This window comes from Notechis scutatus, chromosome 4, assembly GCF_049901735.1.
Source record: "Notechis scutatus isolate UNSWTSFEM ecotype Mainland chromosome 4, rNotScu1.2, whole genome shotgun sequence".
Classification (NCBI taxonomy): Eukaryota; Metazoa; Chordata; class Lepidosauria; order Squamata; family Elapidae; genus Notechis; species Notechis scutatus.
Genome location: NC_142012.1, coordinates 97,350,324 through 97,376,448, shown reverse-complemented (window position 1 = coordinate 97,376,448; position 26,125 = coordinate 97,350,324). Strand labels below are relative to the sequence as shown.

The following is a 26,125-nucleotide window of genomic DNA, read 5'->3' as shown; positions in this document are numbered from 1 at the left end:
TGGTCAGTGCAATGAAAGCATGATGACATTTAATTATGTTAATTAACTAAAGAAGCCAATAAGACAGATGAATTCCCATAATAGCATGCTTTTAAAAAACAACAAAAACAAAATCATGATTTTTCTCACCACCTTATAGAAACTTGTTTGCAACTTGATTTAATAATTTTCCATTTTCAGTATTTAACTTAGAGCTCAAGGAACCAAAACAAAGTTATTTTTCCTATATGTGTGTGGTACAATCCTGTAAAAAAAAAACAACAACTCAGCTTCTGCTATAATAAATGTGATTATTGAAACTGCATTAGATGGAACTATTGGAAATAGTTAATTCTTCGACCAAAGTAACAACTCCAAGTATGTTAGGTATTTAATCTGGAACATCCAGTTATGAGAGTAGGCAACTTGACTCATAAGTAGCATTGTGTCTATTTTTGATTTATGACTAGCTATTCCTAATGTATTCTTAAAGCAAACTGTGCCTGTACTTGCTTATTTACTTCTACATTCAATACTTATCTGGCTATACACTATTACTCAGTAGTGCTTGGGGTAGGAGTGGATCAGGGGTGTCAAACTCAAGGCCTGGGGATCAGATGCGGCCCATGGGGTGCTTAGATTTGGCCTGCGGAAACAGAGAAGGACTGGCCCTGCCAGTGAAAATGGAGCTCAGGAGGGTCACATATGGCCCTTCTGAGCTCCGTTTTCGCTAGCAGAGGGTTGCAGGAGGTCATTGCATCTTAAAATGGAGCTTGGGAGCCTGTTTTCATTGGCAGAGGGCTCGGGCTGCCACTGGTACCCCTGACACAAATGACATCGAGCTGGCCATGTCCACCCAGGCCATGCCCACCCGGGCCCCCTAAGGTCAAACACAACCCTGATACACCCTCAATGAAATCAAGTTTGACATATCTGGAGTGGAGAGTCTATGCTTGTTCCCCAGACATTGCTTAAATACATTCTCCAATTGGTCCCAAAAGCTCCGATGTGCAGTTAATTAGCATCAGGAAGTAAGATTTTGAGTTAGGGTCAACTCCTGATTATTATTTCTTTTTCTTTTCCTAAAACAACAACAACAATATAGATATTTCTTTTCTCCTGTATGGTTTTTTTTTTTTTTTCAAATTCCCAGCTAGGCCTTTTGAGATCAGCCAAAGTTGATTAGGTGCACTAAACAAGTTTTTTTAAAAAAATTTTCTCCCACACTGAAATGCAGACAACTAGAGAATAGAATAGAATACCTTTATTGTCATTGCATTCTACAAATACAATGAAATTTGAAAGCTACTCCAGCACAGTGTACCAAACACCACATCACAATCACACTACAGAATATTTAAAAATTAAAATAATTAAAATAATAATTAAAAACCTAGTCTAAAACCTATCTAAAAAATATAATTGAATATAGATGGCATAGGTGGGTGGAGAGCTGTAATCCCAACTATTTTGACCAAGGTAACTTGGTAAAAATAATGCTTTAGGTGGACTTACCTTTAAGATATGTCATTGGGATACCTTAAAGATGGAACATTTGAATAATGTATTTGTTCTCTCTCTCTCTCTCTCTCTCTCTCTCTCTCTCTCTCTCTCTCTCCCTCTCTCCCTCCTTCCCTCCCTCCTCTCTTTCTCTTCCATATTGAACTAGTGTTCCAACTGCCATCAGGCCTTTGACCTGCTGTTAACATGTACGAACTTCATTTCATCTCTCCATAAAACTAGGCAGATTAAACATGGGACTCATATAGAGAATGATTATGGCGTTATTATATAGGAAGTGAAAGCTTTTTAAAGTTCCCTACCTGCATGTTTTTGTCTTTCAGCATATCTGAAGTTTCATTCCACTCTCCTTAGCAATATAGTTAAACTGTATGGTTGTTAGTTTTATCTTTGTGGTTGTTTGCAAACCTCCTTAAGCCAACCACTTTTTTTTACTGCTTCACTGACAGAGTGTGCCAATACCTTCTCTGTTGTAACTTGTACAGAGTTGTGAGAGCTTGCAGGAAGTGAACACACCCCTCTACTTCACTGGGTGGAGCCTCTCATTCTGTGTCTGATTAAGAAAGCAAGCGTGGGAAGAACATAGGGAACTTAAAGAAAATGTACAGTCTTTGGGATAGTTTGCTCTTCACCATATTCAGCTAAAAAAAGGCTTTGTGGATCACATTTTAAAGACATTTAATGAAAGGATTTCAAGTGGCAGCAAAAGGAAAAACATGGGGATACTATATTCACAGGTAAGTACCCTGTAGCCACTTACCACTATTTAAATGGGCTTCAACGGTAGCTATTATGCACCACAGCCAGTTTGATATGTATTCAGAGGGGTTGGTTTTGCTTTTATCAAATTCAAGCAATTCTATCAAGTCTGAGAAATCGCATCTTTATGGGGAATCAGTTGCTAATGAAATAATCAACAGTTTTCCATTAAACTGTTGAATTGAAGTGATAAGGGAAATATTTGAAACAGGGTTGTGTGGCTTATGGAAATCAGAAAAAGTGTGACCTCTTAATCCCTTGATCAAGTTTGGAGCTGTTGGTTAAAGTTGGTGGTTGGAGATACAGCAATGAATGTTCTATCAAGTGCTTGCTTGTTACCACTAAGGAAAAAAAAAACAGATTTACCTCTTCAGTATCTGTATAAATTGGTGAATGTTCTAGCAACAAATCTAGTTTTTTTTAAGTATAAGAAAGGGAATTAAAATAGAGCTAGATATTTAAAACATATGCCAGTCCCTAAAAACAGTCCAATAAAGACAGAACATGTTCAAAGCACTCTACCAGGAACGGCATGTTGAATTTGAGTTAGCAAAGAAAAATGTGTAAACACCATAATGAAATATCTTGCTTCATCACCCTAACTAAAAGGTTCCGTTTACATTAGAAAGTATGAGCAGTATCTAAAACAGAAACTTTCTTCAGTGATTATAAGTATATTGCCAAAACCTCTTCTAAATTCCTGTGTCTACATTTAATTCCAAACTTGATTATGTGCCATCAAGTATGTGTTCACTCTTATCAACCACAATGATTTATTTTCTTCCTGATCCTTCAAGTCTTTCAATGGTGCAAACATTATTGCTTTAATTGAGTCTTTTCTTATCTCCTTGTTGTCCTCTACTTTCTTTCTACCTTTCCCAGAATTATAGACTTGTCCGGAGCTACGTCTTTGCACAATATGTTGTATATTAATATATATTTGTATAATTTGTGCCTGGTCATTTGTGCTTTAGGTGAGGACTCTGATTATCCATGATATACTTGCTATAGCTATATTTGGCTATCCCTGATATTCCCAGGAGTCTTCTGCAATAATACAGTTCAAAAGTATCCTTCCTCTTCAAAATCCAACTTTCACTTCCACAGAGCCTTTTCTGATTACATCGAACTTGCTTACAGAAGAGTAAATCAGTACGTGTAGTTTGGGATTTTGTAATGGTACAGTGTATGGCAATGATCTTGGGAGATAAGAGGGAGACCCCCTGCCTGATAAATTAAATTTTAGTCTAAAAGAGGAGGGATGGTAAAATAATATCAGAAGGAACCATCTGTGGTATTTAGGAAAGTAAAAATGAAGGATGGAAGAAGTACTTTCAGATTAGCAAGATTCTGCTAATGCAATTTTACATTAAAGTTTAAGTTAAAATTCCTGGCTGTGCTTCTTACCTGGATTACCTCACAAGGCTAATGGATACAACTTTCCGTCATTGTTCAAGAAAAATGAATATTACATTTTAAAACTTCTTATCAAAACTCTGTATCTAGGGGAGAAGATAACTCTTCGTTAAAAGTAAATAGAGAAAATGCAATTTGGATTCCAAACCCACCTATCTATAAATACAGGGGTTTGTAGTATAAGCACATCCAGTTGAACTGCATTCCATTTCTGAAATAATTTGGATTTCTGAATTCTTCACCTGGGTTATTGTGGCTTTTGCTCATCCACTGTCTTGAAATGCAAAATGAAGACGTGCGGTGATACCGAAGCACAAAACATGCTTCTGAAACTCCTTTATATCACACATTCCCAGGCAAAAGAGAAAATCAGGATGATATACGTGCCCTCTAAATTAGAGGGACCCACACATGGCTTGTGTCATCATAATGCAAGCTCCACCATTTCATATTAGCGTCATGACAAGGCACATTAATACATAAAGAATGGAGTTTATTTTGCATCATTAGGATATCCCAACAGTGGAAGTTTTAAAGAAGAGATTGAACAACCTTTTGTCTGAAATGTTATAGGGTTTTCCTTCTTGAGCAGGAGGTTGGACTAGAAGACCTCCAAGGTCCCTTCCAACTATTCTATTCTATTCCATTCCATTCCATTCCATTCCATTCCATTCCATTCCATTCCATTCCATTCCATTCCATTCTATTCTATTCTATTCTATTCTATTCTATTCTATTCTATTCTATTCTATTCTATTCCATTCCATTCCATTCCATTCCTTTGGGGCTTTGCCCTTCTCTCCCATTCTCCCGATTCCTGTGCCACCAATATATCTTTATATCATGGTATATAAAAAATAGCCAGGATAAATGTTACTTTTATTTTGCTTTCTGTAAGAACACACTATCAAAAAATGCTGCCCCTAAGCAGTGTCATCAATTCATTTAGAATATTTACAGCTGATCCTTCGGAAAAGTTAGCTCCCTTTAGATTTTCAGGTGGCCCTCGACTTAAAACTACAACTGAGCCCAAAATGTCTATTGCTAAGCGAGACATTAAGTTAAACTTGCCCCATTTTATGGCCTTTCTTAGCACAATTGTTAAGTAAATCATGGCAGTTGTTAAGTTAGTAACACGGTTGTTAAGGGAATCTGGCTTCCCCATTGACTTTGCTTGTCTAAAGTTTGCAAAAGATGATCACATGACCCCCAGGACACTGCAACCGTCATAAATATGAATCAGTTACCAAGAGTCTAAATTTGATCATGTGACCATGATGATCCTTGCAATGGTTGCAAGTGTAAAAAATGGTCATAAGTCACTGTTTTCAGTGCTGTTATAACTTTGAACCATCACTAAATGAACTGTTGTAAGTCAAGGGCTATCTGTACAGTTCAAAATGGGGTAACCCTACCCTGAGAGGATGGAGAAGGAAAATGGGAAAACTGAGGCACAGATTCTTAACACTTGATGAGATCCTATAATTGCCCACACTATGGCTGCACTGAAAGTTATTACGACAATTAAATTGGGTTGAAATAACTCATAGAATCAATGAATTCTGGTCTCTATAGTTGCCTTTTATGTAGTTTCCTCTTTTCTTTTTTTCACGCAGATGGATAGTCCATTTCGGACTGAAATTATGTAATTTTTGAAACCTAAGTATTATAGGCTTGGAGAGGGGAAGGAGTTATGGACTTTTACCTTTTGATTGGTTATGATAAAATAACAACAGTTCTCACCTAACCTACAGCCTTTTTCATTAGCCTTTTGTTAGACAGTTTACATTCCTTAGACAGAGGGATGCCAGTTTGCATTCTTTAACAATAGAAGTCAGTGCTCTTTGTATTACACAGCCGATTAGACTTAGAGGTTTTTGAAGCAACCCAGTCTGTGTGTATGAATTGGAGACTACAATATCTTTTATGTCATGCATTGGTCAGATTATGCCTTGTGGGAATGGCAGCCATGCCAAACTTGCTGCATACTTTCAAAGAACCATTTGCCATTGCTTTTCCCAGGATGTATCTATCCCCTCCCAATCAAGGGTACATTCTTGATTATTTCTTGATGGTCTCTCCTCCAAATACTAACCACCTCTAACCCTGCTTAGGTATCTTTTCTTTTCAAACTCATCTTAGGTGCTGCCATTTGCACTAGTGAACTGTGATGGACTTCATATTATGATCAATTTTACAGTTTGCAATAGCAATTATTCCCCAAATGACTCAAGAATTCTTATTTGGAGAATGGATGTTAAAGCATGGAGATCTCGTTGTATTCTGCATACAGCTGGGGAAAAAGATTGGGGGGGGGACGACACAGGGATTCCTAACTCAGCAGTCTTTGAAGCTGTCACACCAGTAGTTTTAGATTAACATAATTGTGATCTATTAGCACCACTTTGTGGATTTAATCTGGAACTGCAGTCTTAATGCAACACTTATTCAAGTTATCCCAAACTTTTAAAAACCATTTTACTTTATTTTAACATCTATATGAATTTGATTCATTACACATTTGTATCCAGTGTGATGCCTTAATCACAGGAGGATCACTAAGAGTGCTCATCAAGTGCTGTGCTCCACCTGATTTAATTTGATTTAAAAATAAAACAAAACGATGATATGGACCCCAGAGCCATTCTTTGGAAATAAAAATCAGGGATGTTGGCAGGGTTTTTTTTTAATTATTTTCTTGGTTTCACAAAGAATTTGGGGAAAGCCGCAATCCCTTTTCTCCTCTCCTTGGTTTCTTTATCTACCTCCAAAACTAGGATGATCCTACTCGGTGAAAAGTCAGTTTGGCGGTAATTGTTAAGGCATGAGGCTAAAAATTTGGGACACTGTGATTTCTAGTCCTGCCTTAGGTGCAAAGTTAGCTGGGTGGCCAATCACTTTCTCTCAGCCCTAAGAAAGAGGCATTTTAGAGGGAAATGTTGGTATCGGGGCTTTGAAAGTAAAAAACTTTCTGAAGAACAAGTTATATATGCACAATAAGACCCATGGGTATTAATGTATAGAACCAGAGACACCAATTTGTTCTTCATAGAAGAGATCTCAGGCTGCTTTCAACTTACAATAGTCATCTGTTGGTGAAAGTAAATTTACCTAGCCTGCATTAGAATTACAGGTAATCCTCAACTTACGACCATGGTTGAGCCCAAAATTTCTGTTGTTAAACAAGACAGTTGTTAAGGGAGCTTTGTCCCATTTATTTATTTATTAGAATAAAATAAAAAGAATAAAAATACAATGACAGGAACGATAGACACGGTAGTGCACTTATGCACGCCCCCTCTACTAACCACTTAAGTACGATGTCAGTTTGTGATGTCAGAAGTCAATTTGTGACTGAAACTGTGAAAATTTGTTGCTGAAACAACTGAATCAGGCAGATCATTGCAGACTTTGACAGCTCTATTCCAGAAATCATATTTTTACAGTCAAGTTTAGAATGATTTACGCTGAGTTTGAAACAGTTGTCAGCACGTGTATTATTGCAATTGAAAGAAAAAAAGTCATTTACAGGTAAAACATTACTACGTATAATTTTGTATGCAATACCTAAGTCTGACCACAACTGATGCAGTTCTAAGTTATCCAAACGGAGAATTTCGAGCTTAGTAGCCTAGGGAATTCTACGGTGTACAGAAATGTGCAAGACTTTTCTCGTGAAATACTTCTGAACCTGCTCAATTGTACTGATGTCAAATATATGGTACGGATTCCAAACAGTTGAACAATACTCTAAGATTGGTCTAGCATAAGTTTTATAAGCTCTAATTAGCAATACAATGTTTCCAGGGGAAAAAAAACTCTGCAAAATCAGATTTACAACTCTTAATGCTTTTTTAGCAATGCTGTTACAGTGAACTTTGGAGCATAAATCATCAGAGATAAGCACACCTAGGTCCTTGGCAAAGGGAGGGTCATCAGCTAGTTCAATGCCACCCAGCTTATTATACTTGACATTCTGATTACATTTGCCAATATGTAAGGCAGAGCATTTATTGATCGAAATTTGAAGTTGCCAAATAGATGACCATTCAGACACATAGTCGAGATCACTTTGCAAAACAACAGAATTGTCTGTAGCATTGGATAATCTTATGTCATCGGCAGAAAGGACACAATTGCTTTTAAGTTGATCACACAAATTGAGCAGAGGTCTCCAAACTTGGCAACTTTAAGACTTGTGGACTCCAGCTTCGCTGGCTGAAGAATTCTGGGAGTTGAAGTCCACAAGTCTTCAAGTTGCCAGGTTTGGGGACCCCTGATATAGAGCAAGAAAAACGTGGGACCTAAGATGATGCCTTGCAATACACCACTGTGAACTGATGCAGGATTAGACAGCAAGTTCCCTATTTTGACTTTCTGCAAGACATTTAGGGATTTTTTTTTGCCACCGTTGTTAAATGAACCACTACAGTTGTTAATAAAAGAGTTGTTAAGTGAATCCCCATTTGACTTTGCTTATCAGAAAAAGGGATCACATGACCTGGGCATTGCAACCATTGTACATACATGCCAGTTGCCAAGAATTTGAATTCTGATCAAGTGGTCACAGGAATGCAGCAACTGTAGTGTGAAAAATGGCCCTAAGCCAGGGATGGGCAACTATGGCCCTTTTATGAATTATGGACTTCAACTCCCAGAATTCCTGAGCAAGCCATGCTAGCTCAGGAATTTTGGGAGTTGAAGTCCACAAGTCATAAAGGGGCCATAGTTGCCCACCTCTGCCCTAAGCGCTGTTGTAACTTTGAGCTTGTGGTGATATGCTACCAGTTCGGCCCGGTTCAGCTGAACTGGTAGTAAAAAATGCCTCTGATGATCAGCTGAGAGGAAGAGAAAAGGTCCTCTTGATAGGTGGAGAGAGGAAAGCACAGGATCGGCCCTCCCACGCACCCCTGTGCTTTTCTTTATCCTCTCAGCTGTTTGGTGCTGCAGGCCTCAGCTGGTGCGTGGAAAGCTGCGTACTCATTAGGTGCACGCATGTGATCACCAAACCGGTAATAGAACAGGTAGGATCCCACTGCTCTTTGAGCAGTCACTAAACAAATGGTTGGAAGTCGAGAACTACCTGTATGTTGAAAAAAGTGTGTGCGCTATAATCCCAAAAGGTGGATGAATGTGATGAAGTAACAGCCCACAATACGCTTATCATTTTGTCTTAAAATCTGTTGAAACGACCTACTTCTCTCTTTCTCCCCCTCAGCCCATTTGCCAGGCAGCTTATAATAATGATTTCAATGAACTTCAGCTCCTCTTGGAAGAAGATAGAAATAATCTGAATATCCAGGACTATTTTGGTGGAGACACGCCGTTAATCTGTGCATGCAAAAAAGGGCACAACAGAATCGTCAGTTACCTTCTGAAAATGAATGCTGATGTGAACATAAAAAATAAGGTGAGAGCAGCGATGGCAATAGGGCCTCTTCTTAGGTTGCTAAAACCAGGACTCATGAAGAAAGAGAATAGAGGAAAGATGTGCCAGCTGAGGAATTCTGGAAGTTGAAGTTCACACCTCTTATAATTGGCAGGTTTGAAAAACACTGCTTGAAAAGTTGTGGGGGCATGTAGGTTTACTTTCTGAGTTCTGAAGGGTGAGGCAGGAAATCCAGACATAGAAGCAAATTGAGGAGATGTAACTAATGTTTTTGTAACCTATATCTTTGTTTATAGATAAGATATGAGAAGAAGATATCATTTGTTGTATTTTAAGAGAAGGCTGCTAAAATTCTTTACATGTTGTGAGGAAGGAGAAAGTCATTTCTTTTCTTTTTCTTTCTTATATTCTTCTTCTTCTTCTTCTTCTACTACTACTACTACTACTACTACTACTACTACTACCACCATGTTTCTCCAACAATACGGCCTCACCCAATAGGAAGTACCAGCATGTTTTATAGGCATAAAATCAAATTAAGCCCCTCCCCCCAAATTAAGGCCTATATTAAACATGCAAAATGGGGGGGAATGGGGGGGGCTTGCCGTTAGGAAGTACTTTTGTTGCATACCCCGATATGGTGCTGCCTGCATTGACTTTGGCGTTGGTGGGGCACTTCGTATCGGGAGACCTTCCGCCACCGTTGCTTTCCCTTCTCTCCGTGCTGCCGCGGTGTTTAGAGCAATGTGTTTGGCGCAGCCACGTGCGGCCAGCCAGGGCTCCTCACTGCAACCGGAGCCCGGCGGAGACACTCTGCTTCAGGTGCTCCTGTCGCCGCCTTCCCTTCACCTTTGAAAGCAAAGCCAATTCTCTCTCCAGCAGAGAGAGCCTGAAGCCGCCCGTCCTTTCCACCCCTCGCCCAGCCCATCCCCACGCATCTCCAAATGCACCGGCAGCTCCAAACACTGCAGCGGCATGGGCATCGGGCAGAGGCACTCATTTGGTGGGGCTCAGCTGGGAGGACGACGTGGCACAGGCCATCGCCTTGCCTCCCTGTCCACGGATGGGTGGGTGCTATCACTGCCTCAGGCAGCCTCTCCCGGTGGCCCTTTCGGGTTCGGGCTGGAGGGACTTGGAAAGGAAGCCAAGCTCGGGTCGGCCCAGCTCTTTCGCTTGGCAGGTGGGTGCACACCTGCGGCTCGCTTTCCCGGCTCTGCCCAGCCTGCCCAGCTCTGGTGCGGCCCTGGTGGGATGAGTGGAGGGCCCGGCGGGGAGGCACTTGCTGCCTTGGCGAGAGCTCCACCACTGGGCAGGAGGGCCTGCCTGTCAGCTGTGCTAGGCACCCCAGGCGAAGCTCTTCATGCTGTGCCCGGCACCAGGCAGGGATGGCGGCTGGGCGCTTCTCCTGGGGTGGGCTGATCTTGCGCTGCAACCCCGGGAGATTCGCCTCCCCACATGGGGTTGGGCTACCCTCTTGGGCAGGGGAGGCTTTCTCGTACTGGTAGTAGGGCATCATTTTTAAAAGAATTGGCTTTGCCTTCGAAGGTGAAGGGAAGGTGGCGATAGGAGCGCCTGAAGCCGAGTGTCTCTGCTGGCCTCCGGTTGCAGGGAGGAGCCCTGCAGCGTTGCTCTAAATGCTGCGGCAGCACGGGGAGAAGGGAAAGCAATGGTGGCAGATACGGAGTGCCCCACCAACACCGAGGTCAACAACCAAGCTGTCGCCGCCCACCTGCCCGAGGATGCAAGGGGGGCAATTAAGCCACCCCCGAAAAGACGGACTAGCCGTTTTTTTCGGGGCCAAAAAAAAAAAGAAAAAGAATCGGTCTTATTTTGTGAGAAACACGGTATTATTATTATTATTATTATTATTATTATTATTATTATTATTATTATTATTCCCAAAAAATAAGACCCTGTCTTATATATTTTTGCTACCAAAAAAGGCACCAGGTCTTATTTTGGGAGGATGTCATTCACTGACTAACCTCACTTGTGTGCACCGCCCCCCGGCCTCCTTTTCGCTGTCAGGGGCCTTCATGAACTTCTTCTGCAGCCAGCAAGTCTTTCCTGAAGGTCTCTGCAGCCAATAACAGAGCTCTGGATCTAGCTACAGAGGCCTTCAGGAAAGCCTTGCCAGCCTTGCTGGCTGCAGAAGAAATGGGCCAGCAAGGCAGGTGTCAGGGTGTGCGAGGCCTGGCTACAACTGTCCAAAGGTAAGTAGTAGGGCAGCTCCATCCCGCCATCCCCACCCTAGCTTAATTTTTACCTGTGCACTCTGGAGTGGGTGGGATCTTAATCAGGGCTTATTTTGGGGGTAGGGCTTATATTGGGCGCATGTGTAAAAATCAAGCTAGGACTTACTTTCAGGGTAGGCCGTATTTTTAGGGAAACGGTATTATTATTATTGTTGTTGTTGATGGTGGTGATGATGGTTGCACAGTTAGCTAGGTGTTCAGACTGGATATGGCATTTTTATAACATATTGGGTTCTTCCTAGGGATCTAGGATAGGGTGATATTGTTTGATGATGTGAAAGATATTATCGCAGGATTATGAACTGTTCCAATTATAGCTGACTTTTGGTATTGACTGATGGTGATTTTGTCAATGTCAGCAGTGTTCAAGATGTTGCTCAAGCAGAGGTGCTCCAGATGTTTTAGAATTGTGCCTCAGGTGACTATTTGGACTATTTTTGCTTTGTTTGCTACAGTCATTTTATTTCTATTTGCAAATCTTTGTATTTTGTGATTTTTCCCAGTTCTTTCTCTTCTCTCTCTCCAAGTACCACAACATTAACTAACCAGATTTTGTCCTTCTTAGAACAAAGTTGTGAAGTCTTGGATGTTTTGTGGAAGGTGCTTGTATGTTTGAATTTGGGGATAAAATATCATAACCAGTGCTAGTAAATGTTGCACTTCCATGCAGGTTATTTTGATGTCTTGTCTGGAAGCGGCACCTGAAACTATTTATTTTTGTTTTATTTATTTCATTTCTTACATTACCTGTCTTTTGGATATTAATGACTTTGTGCTCCAGATAGAATCCATAGCACCTTATTTGTTGGACTATTGCTGGGGTGTCAAACTCGATTTCATTTCATTCCACATCAGGGTTGTGTTTGACCTCAGGAGAGGCGTGGCCAGGGTGGGTGTGGCCAGCTCAACATCACTCATGTCGGGTGCCTGTGGCAGCCGGAGCGCTCTGCCAGTGAAACGGCTTCCTGAGCTCCATTTTTGGCTGTGATGGCTTCCTGCAACCCTCTGCCAGCGAAAAGTGTGCAGAGTGTGGCAGCGGAGGCAATTTTTGGGACCTCAAGAATGGCCCCTGTAATACCACTCCTCCATGGGCTGCATTTGTTGCCAGTCTGCTTCCGGGTGCAATTCAAGGTGGTGGTGAATGTCTTCAAATGTCTTCATGGCATTGGGCCAGGTTACTTGAGGAACCATCTAATCTCACTGGAATTGGCCCATCTCACTCCTGCTGGCAGAGGAGGCATTCTGTGGGTCCCATCAGCCTGATAGGTTCAGCTGATGGGTCCAGGAGGAGGGCCTTCTCCTGCCCTCTAGAATATCTTGCCCCGTCCCCGATGTGATGTTGGCCCCGACCCCCCCTATTCTTTTGTAAGGACCTAAGGACATGACTCTGCCAGGTGGCTTGAGACCCCAATGGAGAACAGCATAGTGTTTGAATAACAATAGATCCCACCTCCCCTCAATCTACTCCTGCTCTTCCCACATGTCGTTATATTTTAATGTTTGATTTTAATTTACTTATGTTTTAATGTGTGTGTGTGTCTAGTCAAACAATTATTAGACAACAGGTATAAGTATAAACATGATAATAAACACATGAAATGGATACAAACAAGAAAAAAGAAACAATAGGACAGGGGCAGTAGGCACGTTGGTGCGCTTATGCACGCCCCCTACAAACCTCTTAGGAAAGGGGTGAGGTCAACAGTAGACAATCTAAGGTTAAAGTTTTTGGGGTTTGGGGAAGAAACCACAGAGTCAGGTAGAGTATTCCAGACATTGACTACTCTGTTGCTGAAGTCGTATTTCCTGCAATCAAGTTTGGTGCAGTTTATCTTTAGTTTGTATCTATTGTGTGCTCTTGTATTGTTTTGGTTGAAGCTGAAGTATTCATTGACAGGTAGGACATTGCAATATATAATTTGATGTGCCATACTTAGACCGAACCGAAGGCGGCGTAGTTCTAGGTTGTATAGGTCTAAATTTTCAAGTCTGGTGGCATAAGGTATTCTGCTACGAGTAGAGGAGTGGAGGACTCTTCTCGTAAAATATTTCTGGACTTTCTCAATTGTATTAATATCAGATATGTAATGCAGGTTCCAGACTGATGAGCTGTATTCAAGTATTGGTCTAGGAAATGTTTTGTATGCTCTAGTTAGTAGTGTGATATTACCGGAGAATTACGCAGGATTAGGTTTACAACTCTTAATGCCTTTTTGCCTATGTAGTTACAGTGGGCTCTAGCACTTAGATCATTTGAGATGAGTACTCCAAGGTCCTTGACAAAGTCTGTGTCATCAACAAGATCTTGACTATTCAGCTTGTATTTTAATTTCTGATTTTTTTTGCCAATATGTAAGACAGAGCATTTATTTGTTGAGATTTGAAGTTGCCATTCTGACACATAGTCGAGGTCTTTTTGAAGGGTAGCAGTATTGTCTGTGGTGTTGAATAGCTTTACAGCGAAAAGAATGCAGTTGCTCTTAATATGATCACATATAATGTACACATTAAATATATATACTTTGATTGTAACCCAGCCAGAGTTACCCAATGGTAAGATAGGTTTATAAATAAATTTGTAGCCTTCAGAACTCCCTTTGGTTATGGAATCAAAATGTTTTAGTAAAATTCCAAGAATTGGCAGGGGGCTTTTGCTTTTAAGAATTATTTAAGGAGTTGTACATTAAGATAGATCACAAAGATAGGAAATGATTAAAAATGTGAAAGAGATGCATTTATAAAGCCCCCATAAAAGTTGAGGTAATATTTGTATGTTGAGAAGTAAATTCCATGGTTGTGGAGTAACCATGGGGAAATCTTGGCTCTGCTGACATGTTGGAGCTAAGCTTTGTAGGATCTGAGTGGCTGGTGCTAATCAGCAAGGAGAAGGCATTTTTTTTCAGCAGTCCTTGATTCAAATCGTTTGAGGCTTTATAGATAAAGAAATCAAAATGGCTGCAACATGGTTTCTATGGAGACCAATCTGCTGCAACACTGTGTACCAGCTGAAATTCCAAAAACATGTAAGGGCAGCCCTATGTAGAACATAGTAGAGAAATAAAACTTGGATGTTATCTGTCAATGTATTACTCAGTGGTGGGATTCAATTTTTTTTTACTATTGGTTCTGTGGACGTGGCTTGGTGGGCATGGTGTGGCTTGGTGGGCATGGCAGGGAAAGGATACTCCAAAATGTAAATTGCAAAAATTAAATTAAATTTTATTTATTTTAAATAATTAAATAGAATTGTTAAATTGTCCTGCAGCCAGTTGGCCCATGGCGAGTTGGCCATGACGAGTTGTCCCGCAGTGAGTTGGCCATAATGAGTTGGCTGCAGCGAGTTGGCTGTGGCAAGTTGACCCACAATGAGTTGGCCATGATGAGTTGGCCATGATTAGTTGGCTGCAGCAAGTTGGCCATGGCGAATTGTCCCACAACAAGTTGGCCATGGTGAGTTGGCCGTAACAAATTGGCTGTGGCAAGTTGTCCCATTCCCACTGCAAGCTGATAACAATTCAGGTAGCTTCTAGTCTTTCCTTACTCCTTGTTATTATTGTCTCAACCAGGTGCTTCTTTTTTTCCTTTTAACTGAGGGTAACTTTCCTGAAACCGAGAATATCCCCAGGGTAATTTCCGCTGTGGGAAAGCACCAAAAACCTTTCCAAACTGACACCAAACAAATTGCAAATAATTTGGGGGAGGTGGAATGAGAAACTGCCTTAAAACTTTTTCCTTTCTCTCTAGAAAGAAAGAACCTGTTTGCACTACGCTGTCAAAAAACGATTTGGTTTCCTTGATTATTTGCTCATCATACTTTTAATGCCCGTTATGCTATTAGGATATCTTCTAATGGTAAGTTCCAGATCAGACAAGTATCAAATGATGCCTACAGTTATATCCATATTTATTTATTTATTTATTTATTTATTTATTTATTTATTTATTTATTTATTTATCTATCTATCTATCTATCTATCTATCTATCTATCTATCTATCTATCTATCTATCTATCGATTTATCGATTTATCTATCTATCTATTTATTTAATTTATATTGCCGCCTATTTGCCCATGGCGACTCGAGGCGGCTTACACAATGTAAAACCATATTTAAAAAAATAAAAATAAAAAAGCAATAAAAACTAACAAAAAGAATCAAATAAATTAATAAAGTACAACAGAACAAAATTTGGGAAAAACACACAAAAAAAGAAAAAAAAAGAAAAATATGCTCTGTTCTTTCTACCATCTAATTATGTTTGTCGTAGTTACATGTTTTAAGTTTAGATTCAACTCAGCAAGGCGTTTTGGGCTCTAGGGGGACCATCATTCTCTTTCCTGATTCAAAGAGGTAACTCTGATTCATCTTGATGAACCACTTCGTATTGTTTCAATGTGAAAATTAGTTCTTGCACAATACAGAGCCAACCACAGAACCACAGAAAAGGGAGTTCCGGTGAAGCAATGTTTGTGGGATCACAGGGTGAATAATGGAATCGCTCACCCTGACTACGAATTGGGAAATTGCAATTAGGGGGGCATAGGATTAGATGCATCCTGATAAATGTATAAGAGAAGGAGAGAGTCAGCTAATAAAAGACCTTCTCTTATACATTTATTGGCTGAGAACATCTATGTTCTCTTAAACTTCCCCATATTAAACGTTCTCAAAAAATAATTAGGAAATCTGATTAGCTGCCAAGTTCTGTCCTAAGAAACTATGGATTATGCTAAGTCTGTTCAGATCTTTTCATAATGTTTGCGGGATCACAGGATGCATCTAATCCTATGCCCCTAATTGCAATTTCCCAATTCATAGTCAGGGTGAGCGATTCCATTATTCACCCTGTGATCCCACAAACATTGCTTCATCGGGACTCTCTTTTCTGTGGTTCTGTGGTTGGCTCTGTATTGTGCAAGAACTAATTTTCACATTGAAACGATACAAAGTGCTTCATCGAGATGAATCAGAGTTACCTCTTTGAATCAGGAAAGAGAATGATGGTCCCCCTAGAGCCCAAAATGCCTTGCTGAGTTCCAATAATGTTCCATTTTTTTTCCTTTCTCTCCCCTAAAATCTACTAAACAGATTTCTAAAAGTAAGCAGAATGAACACCTCATCAAGATGCTACTTAGAGCTGGTGCATGTGTCAATGCTCAAGATGATGTAAGTGCATCTATTCATGTAATCTAGATGACAGTTTGGGTGGTAGCTGGATGTGACCCATAAAAATCTTTTCATTTTCCTAAGGATGAGGCAGAATCATTTTCCCCACTTATGATTTCCCCTAGATCAGGCCTGTCAAACCGGAGGCCTGGGTGGTGATGGATGCATCACGTGTAGACCAGGCCCACCCCGGCTCCACAAAGCCAAAAAAAAAACACGTTGTGATACCTCACATGCCCTATATGGAGAAAAAAAATGGAAGGAATTGCTTCCTTCTTTTTGTTTGGAACCAAAGTCAGCCAGCTTAGATGAGATCAATCAGGGTCAAGTAGACTAAAATATTACACCTTACCACCCTTTCAGACTGTCTCCAACTTTGCCATTTCCTAGGCAAATTGTTCAGCTGTTGTTGTTTTTTTTTGGGGGGGGGGTGGTGTTTTTCTTCACAAAAAAAAAAGCAGCAAAGCAACCAGGGAAAATAGGATCCTATTAGATGCAGTTGGCTGGCTGCCAGTTGTGCCTTTCCACTTATCAACTGAGTGGTTCAGTGTTGGAGAAGTACATCAATCAGGATGCTTGTGCCGCATGACAAAATTACCACAGAGGGTTTGAAGTGTGAGGCTTGTAGTTGTGTGAAAGTGCTATTAGATTTATATTGTAACAGTTTTACATGCAATAGGATAATTTAACATGTTTTCTCAAGGGTTATTATACAGAATGAGGATGCCTTCCAAATACTGCAGAGGTCTACTACCTAGCCATGTAGTTAGGTTGCAGGTACTGTTCTTAAAAAAAGAAGGTGAAATAGCTTCTTTTTCGTTAAAACCCCAAAGCAAAACAAACAGAAGAGTCCACGAAGACTTCAAACAGAAGAGTCCACAAAGACCTTTATAAAAGAATTGTGTCTCCTGAACAATTATGGTTTACTTCTGTTAGAACGTTGTGGTTTCACCTGCTCCAACTCTCTAATTAAAACCACACAATATTGCATAGTGGGGTAAAACCTTATTTTTATTTCAGTTTGTATGTTGGGAATAATATAGGACTAGACTTTTGAATCTGTCCTGGTACAATATTGTACTCAGCTTCAGGATTATGATGGAATAATATGGTTTTTCAAATCATTTTAATGCAATTAAAGAATACAGGTGAATACTTACAGAAAAAAATCCTAATTCTTGAACTAATTCAAAAACAATTAATAGGCTATGTAAATTCATCCTTGGTTGCAATTTAATGCAACATTTGAAGAAGTTGCTAAATTTTATTTTTACTGTTGCAACCCAATGTAGACTGAGTTTATGAATTATGATGGTTTTGTTTTGATATTTTTAATTTAATTTATTTTTAATTTTTTAAGTTAACTTATTTTATTTATGGAGCCATTTTGCAGTAGAGTCATACATCAATGGCCAATGTATAAATGAATGAAACAACAGAGCAAAAGTATAAATATATGATAATTCAAGAGCTTGCAAGAAATAATTCCTTTTTTAATTTTATACTTACTGAGAAGTATTTTAGGTAAAGGTACAACTTATTCCTGAACAATATGTATTATGTTTTTCCCCCTCTAGTCAGGACGGACTGCCCTCCACTATGCTTGTGAAATGAAGAATCAATCCATCATTCCATTATTAGTTGAAGCAGGTGCTGACCTTTCCATAAAGGACAAGGTATGGTAAACTAGTCTTATTATGATTTTGATCTCTAGCTCATCCTCTGTGATTTGGACTATTCCTCTACTAAGAAAGAGGAATCTATTTATGAACCATGGTGATGCAGTGGTTAGAGTGCAGTACTGCAGGCTACTTCTACTGACTGCCAGTTGCCTACAATTTGCAGATTGAATCTCACCAGGCTCAAGGTTGACTTATCCTTCCATCCTTCCAAGGTGGGTAAAATGAGGACTCAGTTTGTTGGGAGCAATATGCTGACTCTGTAAACCACTTAGAGAGGGCTGTAAAGCACTGTAAAGTGGTATATAAGTCTAAGCACTATTACTGTTGCTATCTTAGAAAAGAAAAAAAATAAGTGGGGCTCTTTTCTACCAGGGGCAGTACAGTGACTAAGATGCTGGGCTTCTCAGCTGGAAAGTTGACAGCCAGGGTAGAAGACCCAAATGCTGTGTGACAGGGTGAGCTTTCATTATCATCACCTCAGCTCCTGCCAACTTAGCAGTGCTTAACCATGCAAATGCAAGTAGATAAATAGGTACCACTTTGATGGGAAAGGTTTCTGTGTTCTGTACTTCCACATGGGCCACATGATGGCAGAAGCATCTCTCAGACAATGCAGGATCCCTAGCTGAGAATTGGAGATGAGCATTGACACCTTGAGTCAGTCACAACTGAACAGGAGAACCTTAAGTTTAGATTCAACTCAGCAAGGCGTTTTGGGCTCTAGGGGACCATCATTCTCTTTCCTGATTCAAAGAGGTAACTCTGATTCATCTTGATGAACCACTTCGTATTGTTTCAATGTGAAAATTAGTTCTTGCACAATACAGAGCCAACCACAGAACCACAGAAAAGGGAGTTCGGTGAAGCTAATGTTTGTGGGATCACAGGGTGAATAATGGAATCGCTCACCCTGACTATGAATTGGGAAATTGCAATTAGGGGCATAGGATTAGATGCATCCTGATAAATGTATAAGAGAAGGAAAGAGTTAGCTAATAAAAGACCTTCTCTTATACATTTATTGGCTGAGAACATCTATGTTCTTTTAAACTTCCCCATATTAAACGTTCTCAAAAAATAATTAGGAAATCTGATTAGCTGCCAAGTTCTGCCCTAAGAAACTATGGATTATGCAAAGTCTGTTCAGATCTTTTCATAATGTTTGCGGGATCACAGGATGCATCTAATCCTATGCCCCTAATTGCAATTTCCCAATTCATAGTCAGGGTGAGCGATTCCATTATTCACCCCGTGATCCCACAAACATTGCTTCATAGGAACTCCCTTTTCTGTGGTTCTGTGGTTGGCTCTGTATTGTGCAAGAACTAATTTTCACATTGAAACGATACAAAGTGCTTCATCAAGATGAATCAGAGTTACCTCTTTGAATCAGGAAAGAGAATGATGGTCCCCCTAGAGCCCAAAATGCCTTGCTGAGTTCCAATAATGTTCCATTTTTTTTCCTTTCTCTCCCCTAAAATCTACTAAACAGATTTCTAAAAGTAAGCAGAATGAACACCTCATCAAGATGCTACTTAGAGCTGGTGCATATGTCAATGCTCAAGATGATGTAAGTGCATCTATTCATGTAATCTAGATGACAGTTTGGGTGGTAGCTGGATGTGACCCATAAAAATCTTTTCATTTTCCTAAGGATGAGGCAAAATCATTTTCCCCACTTATGATTTCCCCTAGATCAGGCCTGTCAAACCGGAGGCCTGGGTGGTGGTGGATGCATCACGTGTAGACCAGGCCCACCCCGGCTCCACAAAACCAAAAAACAACAACGTTGTGATACCTCACATGCCCTATATGGAGAAAAAAATGGAAGGAATTGCTTCCTTCTTTTTGTTTGGAACCAAAGTCAGCCAGCTTAGATGAGATCAATCAGGGTCAAGTAGACTAAAATATTACACCTTACTACCCTTTCAGACTGTCTCCAACTTTGCCATTTCCTAGGCAAATTGTTCAGCTGTTTTTTTTTTTGGGGGGGGTTGTTTTTCTTCACAAAAAAAAAAGCAGCAAAGCAACCAGGGAAAATAGGATCCTATTAGATGCAGTTGGCTGGCTGCTAGTTGTGCCTTTCCACTTATCAACTGAGTGGTTCAGTGTTGGAGAAGTACATCAATCAGGATGCTTGTGCCGCATGACAAAATTACCACAGAGGGTTTGAAGTGTGAGGCTTGTAGTTGTGTGAAAGTGCTATTAGATTTATATTTTAACAGTTTTACATGCAATAGGATAATTTAACATGTTTTCTCAAGGGTTATTATACAGAATGAGGACGCCTTCCAAATACTGCAGAGGTCTACTACCTAGCCATGTAGTTAGGTTGCAGGTACTGTTCTTAAAAAAAGAAGGTGAAATAGCTTCTTTTTCGTTAAAACCCCAAAGCAAAACAAACAGAAGAGTCCACGAAGACTTCAAACAGAAGAGTCCACGAAGACCTTTATAAAAGAATTGTGTCTCCTGAGCAATTATGGTTTACTTCTGTTAGAACGTTGTGGTTTCACCTGCTCCAACTCTCTAATTAAAAACCACACAATATTGCATAGTAGGGGTAAAACCTTATTTTTATTTCAGTTTGTTTGTTGGGAATAATATAGGACTAGACTTTTGAATCTGTCCTGGTACAATATTGTACTCAGCTTCAGGATTATGATGGAATAATATGGTTTTTCAAATCATTTTAATGCAATTAAAGAATACAGGTGAATACTTACAGAAAAAAAATCCTAATTCTTGAACTAATTCAAAAACAATTAATAGGCTATGTAAATTCATCCTTGGTTGCAATTTAAAGCAACATTTGAAGAAGTTGCTAAATTTTATTTTTACTGTTGCAACCCAATGTAGACTGAGTTTATGAATTATGATGGTTTTGTTTTGATATTTTTAATTTAATTTAGTTTTAATTTTTTAAGTTAACTTATTTTATTTATGGAGCCATTTTGCAGTAGAGTCATACATCAATGGCCAATGTATAAATGAATGAAACAATAGAGCAAAAGTATAAATATATGATAATTCAAGAGCTTGCAAGAAATAATTCCTTTTTTAATTTTATACTTACTGAGAAGTATTTTAGGGTAAAGGTACAACTTATTCCTGAACAATATGTATTATGTTTTTCCCCCTCTAGTCAGGACGGACTGCCCTCCACTATGCTTGTGAAATGAAGAATCAATCCATCATTCCATTATTAGTTGAAGCAGGTGCTGACCTTTCCATAAAGGACAAGGTATGGTAAACTAGTCTTATTATGATTTTGATCTCTAGCTCATCCTCTGTGATTTGGACTATTCCTCTACTAAGAAAGAGGAATCTATTTATGAACCATGGTGATGCAGTGGTTAGAGTGCAGTACTGCAGGCTACTTCTACTGACTGCCAGTTGCCTACAATTTGCAGATTGAATCTCACCAGGCTCAAGGTTGACTTATCCTTCCATCCTTCCAAGGTGGGTAAAATGAGGACTCAGTTTGTTGGGAGCAATATGCTGACTCTGTAAACCACTTAGAGAGGGCTGTAAAGCACTGTAAAGTGGTATATAAGTCTAAGCACTATTACTGTTGCTATTTTAGAAAAGAAAAAAAATAAGTGGGTCTCTTTTCTACCAGGGGCAGTACAGTGACCCAGTGGTTAAGATGCTGGGCTTCTCAGCTGGAAAGTTGACAGCCAGGGTAGAAGACCCAAATGCTGTGTGACAGGGTGAGCTTTCATTATCATCACCTCAGCTCCTGCCAACTTAGCAGTTCTTAACCATGCAAATGCAAGTAGATAAATAGGTACCACTTTGATGGGAAAGGTTTCTGTGTTCTGTACTTCCACACGGGCCACATGATGGCAGAAGCATCTCTCAGACAATGCAGGATCCCTAGCTGAGAATTGGAGATGAGCATTGACACCTTGAGTCAGTCACAACTGAACAGGAGAACCTTTAAACCTTCTTTTCTACCATTTTCCAAGATTTTCCTCTTCTAGTTTGCTAATTGAGGAAAATGTGAATATTTGTATTACGAATTAATGTATTACAAGCAATTACATTTGGAGATTTTGATCCAGGTTATGTTGGCCAGAAATGGCTGATGTTCAAAACCACATGGAAAATGCCAACAAGCAAGAAAAGTAGCAAGAAAAAATAGCAAAAAGGGGGAAAGAAATGATAAAAAGGAATTAAAACTAGTTATGCAACATTCATCAATATTTTAAAAATTAATCCACTTACTATCGATCATGTGTAAGCAAACCAGCACTCCCCTTGTAGCTTTTTGATGAGAACATTCAGAATCATTTGCTATGAAGATTAAAATTAGCAATCCTAGCTACCTATGCTGGTCGTAGATAATTTTAAGTTTCCCATAGGGAGAATAATATTTAAAGCAGTTAGACCCCTTTAACAATTTTAATAAGGCAGTTAAAAAATGAACAGCGGTAGATGCAAGCACTTCATATTGACTCATCCATACCAAACTTCCAATAACACAGTTAAAAATTAACATGGAACATAAAGTCCAGCGAAAGCATTCAATTACATGTATAACATGTGTGAACACCGATTAGTGATGAAACCTTACGCCCACAGAAGGCACAGATTAACATACGGTTGTTTCTGCATATTCAAGAGAGGCTTCACTCAATTGATGGCAACCGCTTCAGTGAACCACAGAAAATGAGAGTTCCTATAATGCAATAAACTCTGAATGCGATATTTGGATCAACCTGGTGACCCGTAGCTAGTCATGTCTTGTGGTAGCAGAAGAGGCATTTTATGGCCATGATTTGAAAATAATATTGTTTAGCAATAGCTTAGCAGAAGTAAGTGATATTTTAGACGTGTACCTGTATGCCCCCACCCTAATAAAATAATATCATAAAATACTATTCAAATGTTTCCTCTGTGTGAAAGTCAATCACTATACAAGGAGTTTTATTTCTCACTGATAAGGCGCAAGTCACTTTTTGTCATATAGGTAGGAAGCATCACTTACCTTTTGATCAAAATTCTTTTAGTTTGACCTAACATTGAAGAGATTGGCTTCAAGTGATAATCTTACCTGTATTACCATTAGCTACTGGTTTCAGACTATCTGGACAATTTCCAACATTTCTCAAATAAAGCTTTCCACAAGCTTCTAAAATTTGCACTGAAAAGATTCATCAAAATTTTGAAGCAAATAGAGGAAAGTTCTAATAGTAGATTAACACAATTATGTAACCACAATGGAGGTGGTCATTCGATTAACATCAGATCCCACTTCCTTCCCCCTCAACCTGCCCCTGTCCTCCCCATCTTTAATTGGATTGTAGTATTTGGCTTGTTTTAACTTATTTATGTTTTGTTATATTTATATTTATCATTCATGATTATGAGCCACCCAGAATTACCTTGTGGTTAGAAAGGTGGCCAAAGAAAGAGAAAGAAAAAAAAGAAAGATTATTACTGCCTCCCAGAACTTGTAATATTTGCTTCAAGAGTCATTATTGGATTCTATCAAAAATGAAACTATTCTGCATAAGTTACAATGAAATAACTGTCTTCTTGGCAATAGTACTCTTGCAAATATCTAAAGTTGGTCAAGTTAACTATCTATGGAGATTCTCAGTCATGGTTGTCCCAAAGGTGCTTTGGCAACTGGACTTTCTTTTTTTTCTTTGAGGATGTTTGCTTTTCATCTAAGAAGCTTCTTCAGCTCTGGCTGGATGGTGGGGAATGGAATCCAGTCAGAGCTGAGGAAGCTTCTTGGATGAGAAGAGAAACTTCTCCAAAGAAAAACAAGAAAATCCGGTTGCTTCTTGAGAAAGCACCTTTGGATTGGCCAAGTTAGATTTTATATATATTGATGCTTTCTTCATTTACTATTTTCACTTTTGTTGATTTTATCTCTTTATTTCAGGATGGAGAGACTCCATTGGACATGGCAAGAAGATTAAAGTTCCTCAACATAGAACATATATTAAAGAAGGATTCCTAGATCGCTGCATCAGACATTGTCAGAAAAGCTTCAACCCATGGGGCCAATTCATTGTGATAAATGTAACTCCTTTTACAATTTCAAGTGACATCAAGCAGCCAATAAGCTTATGCAAAAGAAAACCATGGGTATCATGGGTGATGAATTCAAAATGATAGCGGTTAATTTTGTAAGCATCCAAATATTATTTTTATTTTCATGATCATTTTCTTGCTAAAGTGCAAAGTTTGCAAGAGTATAAGTCAGTGTTTTTTCAAACCTGCCAACTTTAAGATGTGTGGACTTCAATTCCCAGAATTCCCCAGCTAGTTGAAATCTGCACAGTGGTTATGAATTTGAAAATCATTGAGACATATTATTAGGTCATATTATTGATTTCATTGGTATTACATTGTGCTATTTATATGTGTTGTAATCCAAAACAGATTTAGCAATAAAGATCTGTTGTAAATTGACTTTTGGTCTGCCAGAAGGTATGTGTCTATTTTGTTTTGAATATATAGAATAGTAATAGAACAAGGAGACAATGCGCTTTCACTCCTGGGAGTTGCCAACTTCACATGGGAATGGAGACAGAACAGCCACACCCCACTAATTCCTTTTACCTTTGTTATTTATTTTTTGAGCAGAATGACACAATCTCTTTAAATCAGGGGTGTCCAACCTTGGCAACTTTAAGACTTGTGGACTTCAACTCCCAGAATTCCTCAGCCAGCTTTGCTGGCTGAGGAATTCTGGGAGTTGAAGTCCACAAGTCTTAAAGTTGCCAAGGTTGGACACCCCTGATTTAAATGTTGAAGAATACTCAAAGGCATTCAAATAAACCTTGTTGAGATTTTCCTGCTTGTCTTAGTTCTACTCTTTATTGCCAATTTATCTCCTATTTCATTTCCTCGTTGTTAGTTTTTTATTCTTCTCATTTTACAGACTGCTTTTCTACGACTTTCTGGTTGTGGACATTAATAAAGAAATGGACACATTCTATTAAGACAGGGAGAGATCCAAAAAGTATTTGTGTTAGGCAGTGAGGTTGCACCGCAACATTTTTTTTGCCGATGTATCACTATCTCCATCTGCAGCTCCATCTCTGTCTTCATTTCTGTACAGGGTGGTATGCATTAAAAATGGAAATCCTTTAAGTATTAAACAAAACTGTGAAAACCATAGTAAAACTCAGAATTAAAACCACCCAAAACTAATAAATACAATGACTAAAAGCCAGTCTAACAACATGAGCCTTTATAATTCTTTCAAAGACCTCTAAGAGGCTAGACTTTGATTTTCTGGTGGTTTCTCTTTCTAATATAGCTTGCCCAGAGTAATTTTGGAATCAGGGTCTTCTAATTCTCACCAGTCAATCAATGAAAGCTACAAGAAATCCCTTCCTGAATTTAGGGTAACAAAATTAGAAGGCTCATTAGAGGTTGTTGACAGATGTCTGGGAACTCTTCTGATTCTTTTAATGAACAGGAAAAAAAATCACCTCAGTATTTTATATTTTACCCAGAAGCATATCAGCCAACTATGATAAGTTCTTAAGCTGGTATACTTAAGAACAAACATAACACAGTCTCCTTTAACAGATCAACAACCAATCTCGCTGCTGCATCTTGAATTAACTGAACTGTCCAAGGTATATATTGTAATAGTTACATTACCACTTTGTACAATAGTGTTTAGTGTCCTTGACTTACAACTGCAATTGAGCCCAAAATTTCTGTTGTTAAGTGAGTTATTTGTTAAGCGAAGTTTGCTCCATTTTATGAACTTTCTTGCCACAGTTGTTAAGTGAATCATTGAAGTTGTTAAATCCGAACAACATCCCAAAAAAATCTAATTAAAAATGCAATCTGGGTTTAGCATAGTCTTTGCATTAGACATACTAATCTTTAAATATTAAGAGTGCAATATTTTATATACAACCAAGCAAGGCATGTAATAATAGACACAATTTCTATAGAAAGCTTCACTACTCAATAGTAT

At 39.1% G+C, this 26,125-nt stretch overlaps 1 protein-coding gene across 3 annotated transcripts; it reads left to right on the top strand.

The window, feature by feature from the left end:
- The first annotated feature begins 1,666 nt into the window (after positions 1 to 1,666).
- ANKRD22 (ankyrin repeat domain 22) lies at positions 1,667 to 24,597 on the top strand. Of its 3 annotated transcripts, none has more exons than XM_087964180.1 (6): positions 1,667 to 2,237; positions 8,894 to 9,085; positions 15,064 to 15,171; positions 19,661 to 19,738; positions 21,311 to 21,409; positions 24,065 to 24,597. In XM_087964180.1, the coding sequence occupies exons 1-6, from the start codon at positions 2,217 to 2,219 to the stop codon at positions 24,140 to 24,142; spliced, it is 576 nt and encodes a 191-aa protein (XP_087820306.1). In that variant the 5' UTR covers positions 1,667 to 2,216; the 3' UTR covers positions 24,143 to 24,597. The 3 variants fall into 3 exon arrangements, with proteins under 3 accessions (XP_087820306.1, XP_087820308.1, XP_087820307.1); XM_087964182.1 differs by lacking the exons at positions 19,661 to 19,738; positions 21,311 to 21,409 and adding exons at positions 16,409 to 16,486; positions 18,064 to 18,162 and having other exon boundaries at positions 2,038 to 2,237; positions 24,065 to 24,276; XM_087964181.1 differs by lacking the exons at positions 19,661 to 19,738; positions 21,311 to 21,409; positions 24,065 to 24,597 and adding exons at positions 16,409 to 16,486; positions 18,064 to 18,193 and having other exon boundaries at positions 2,038 to 2,237.
- The last annotated feature ends 1,528 nt before the right edge of the window (positions 24,598 to 26,125 follow it).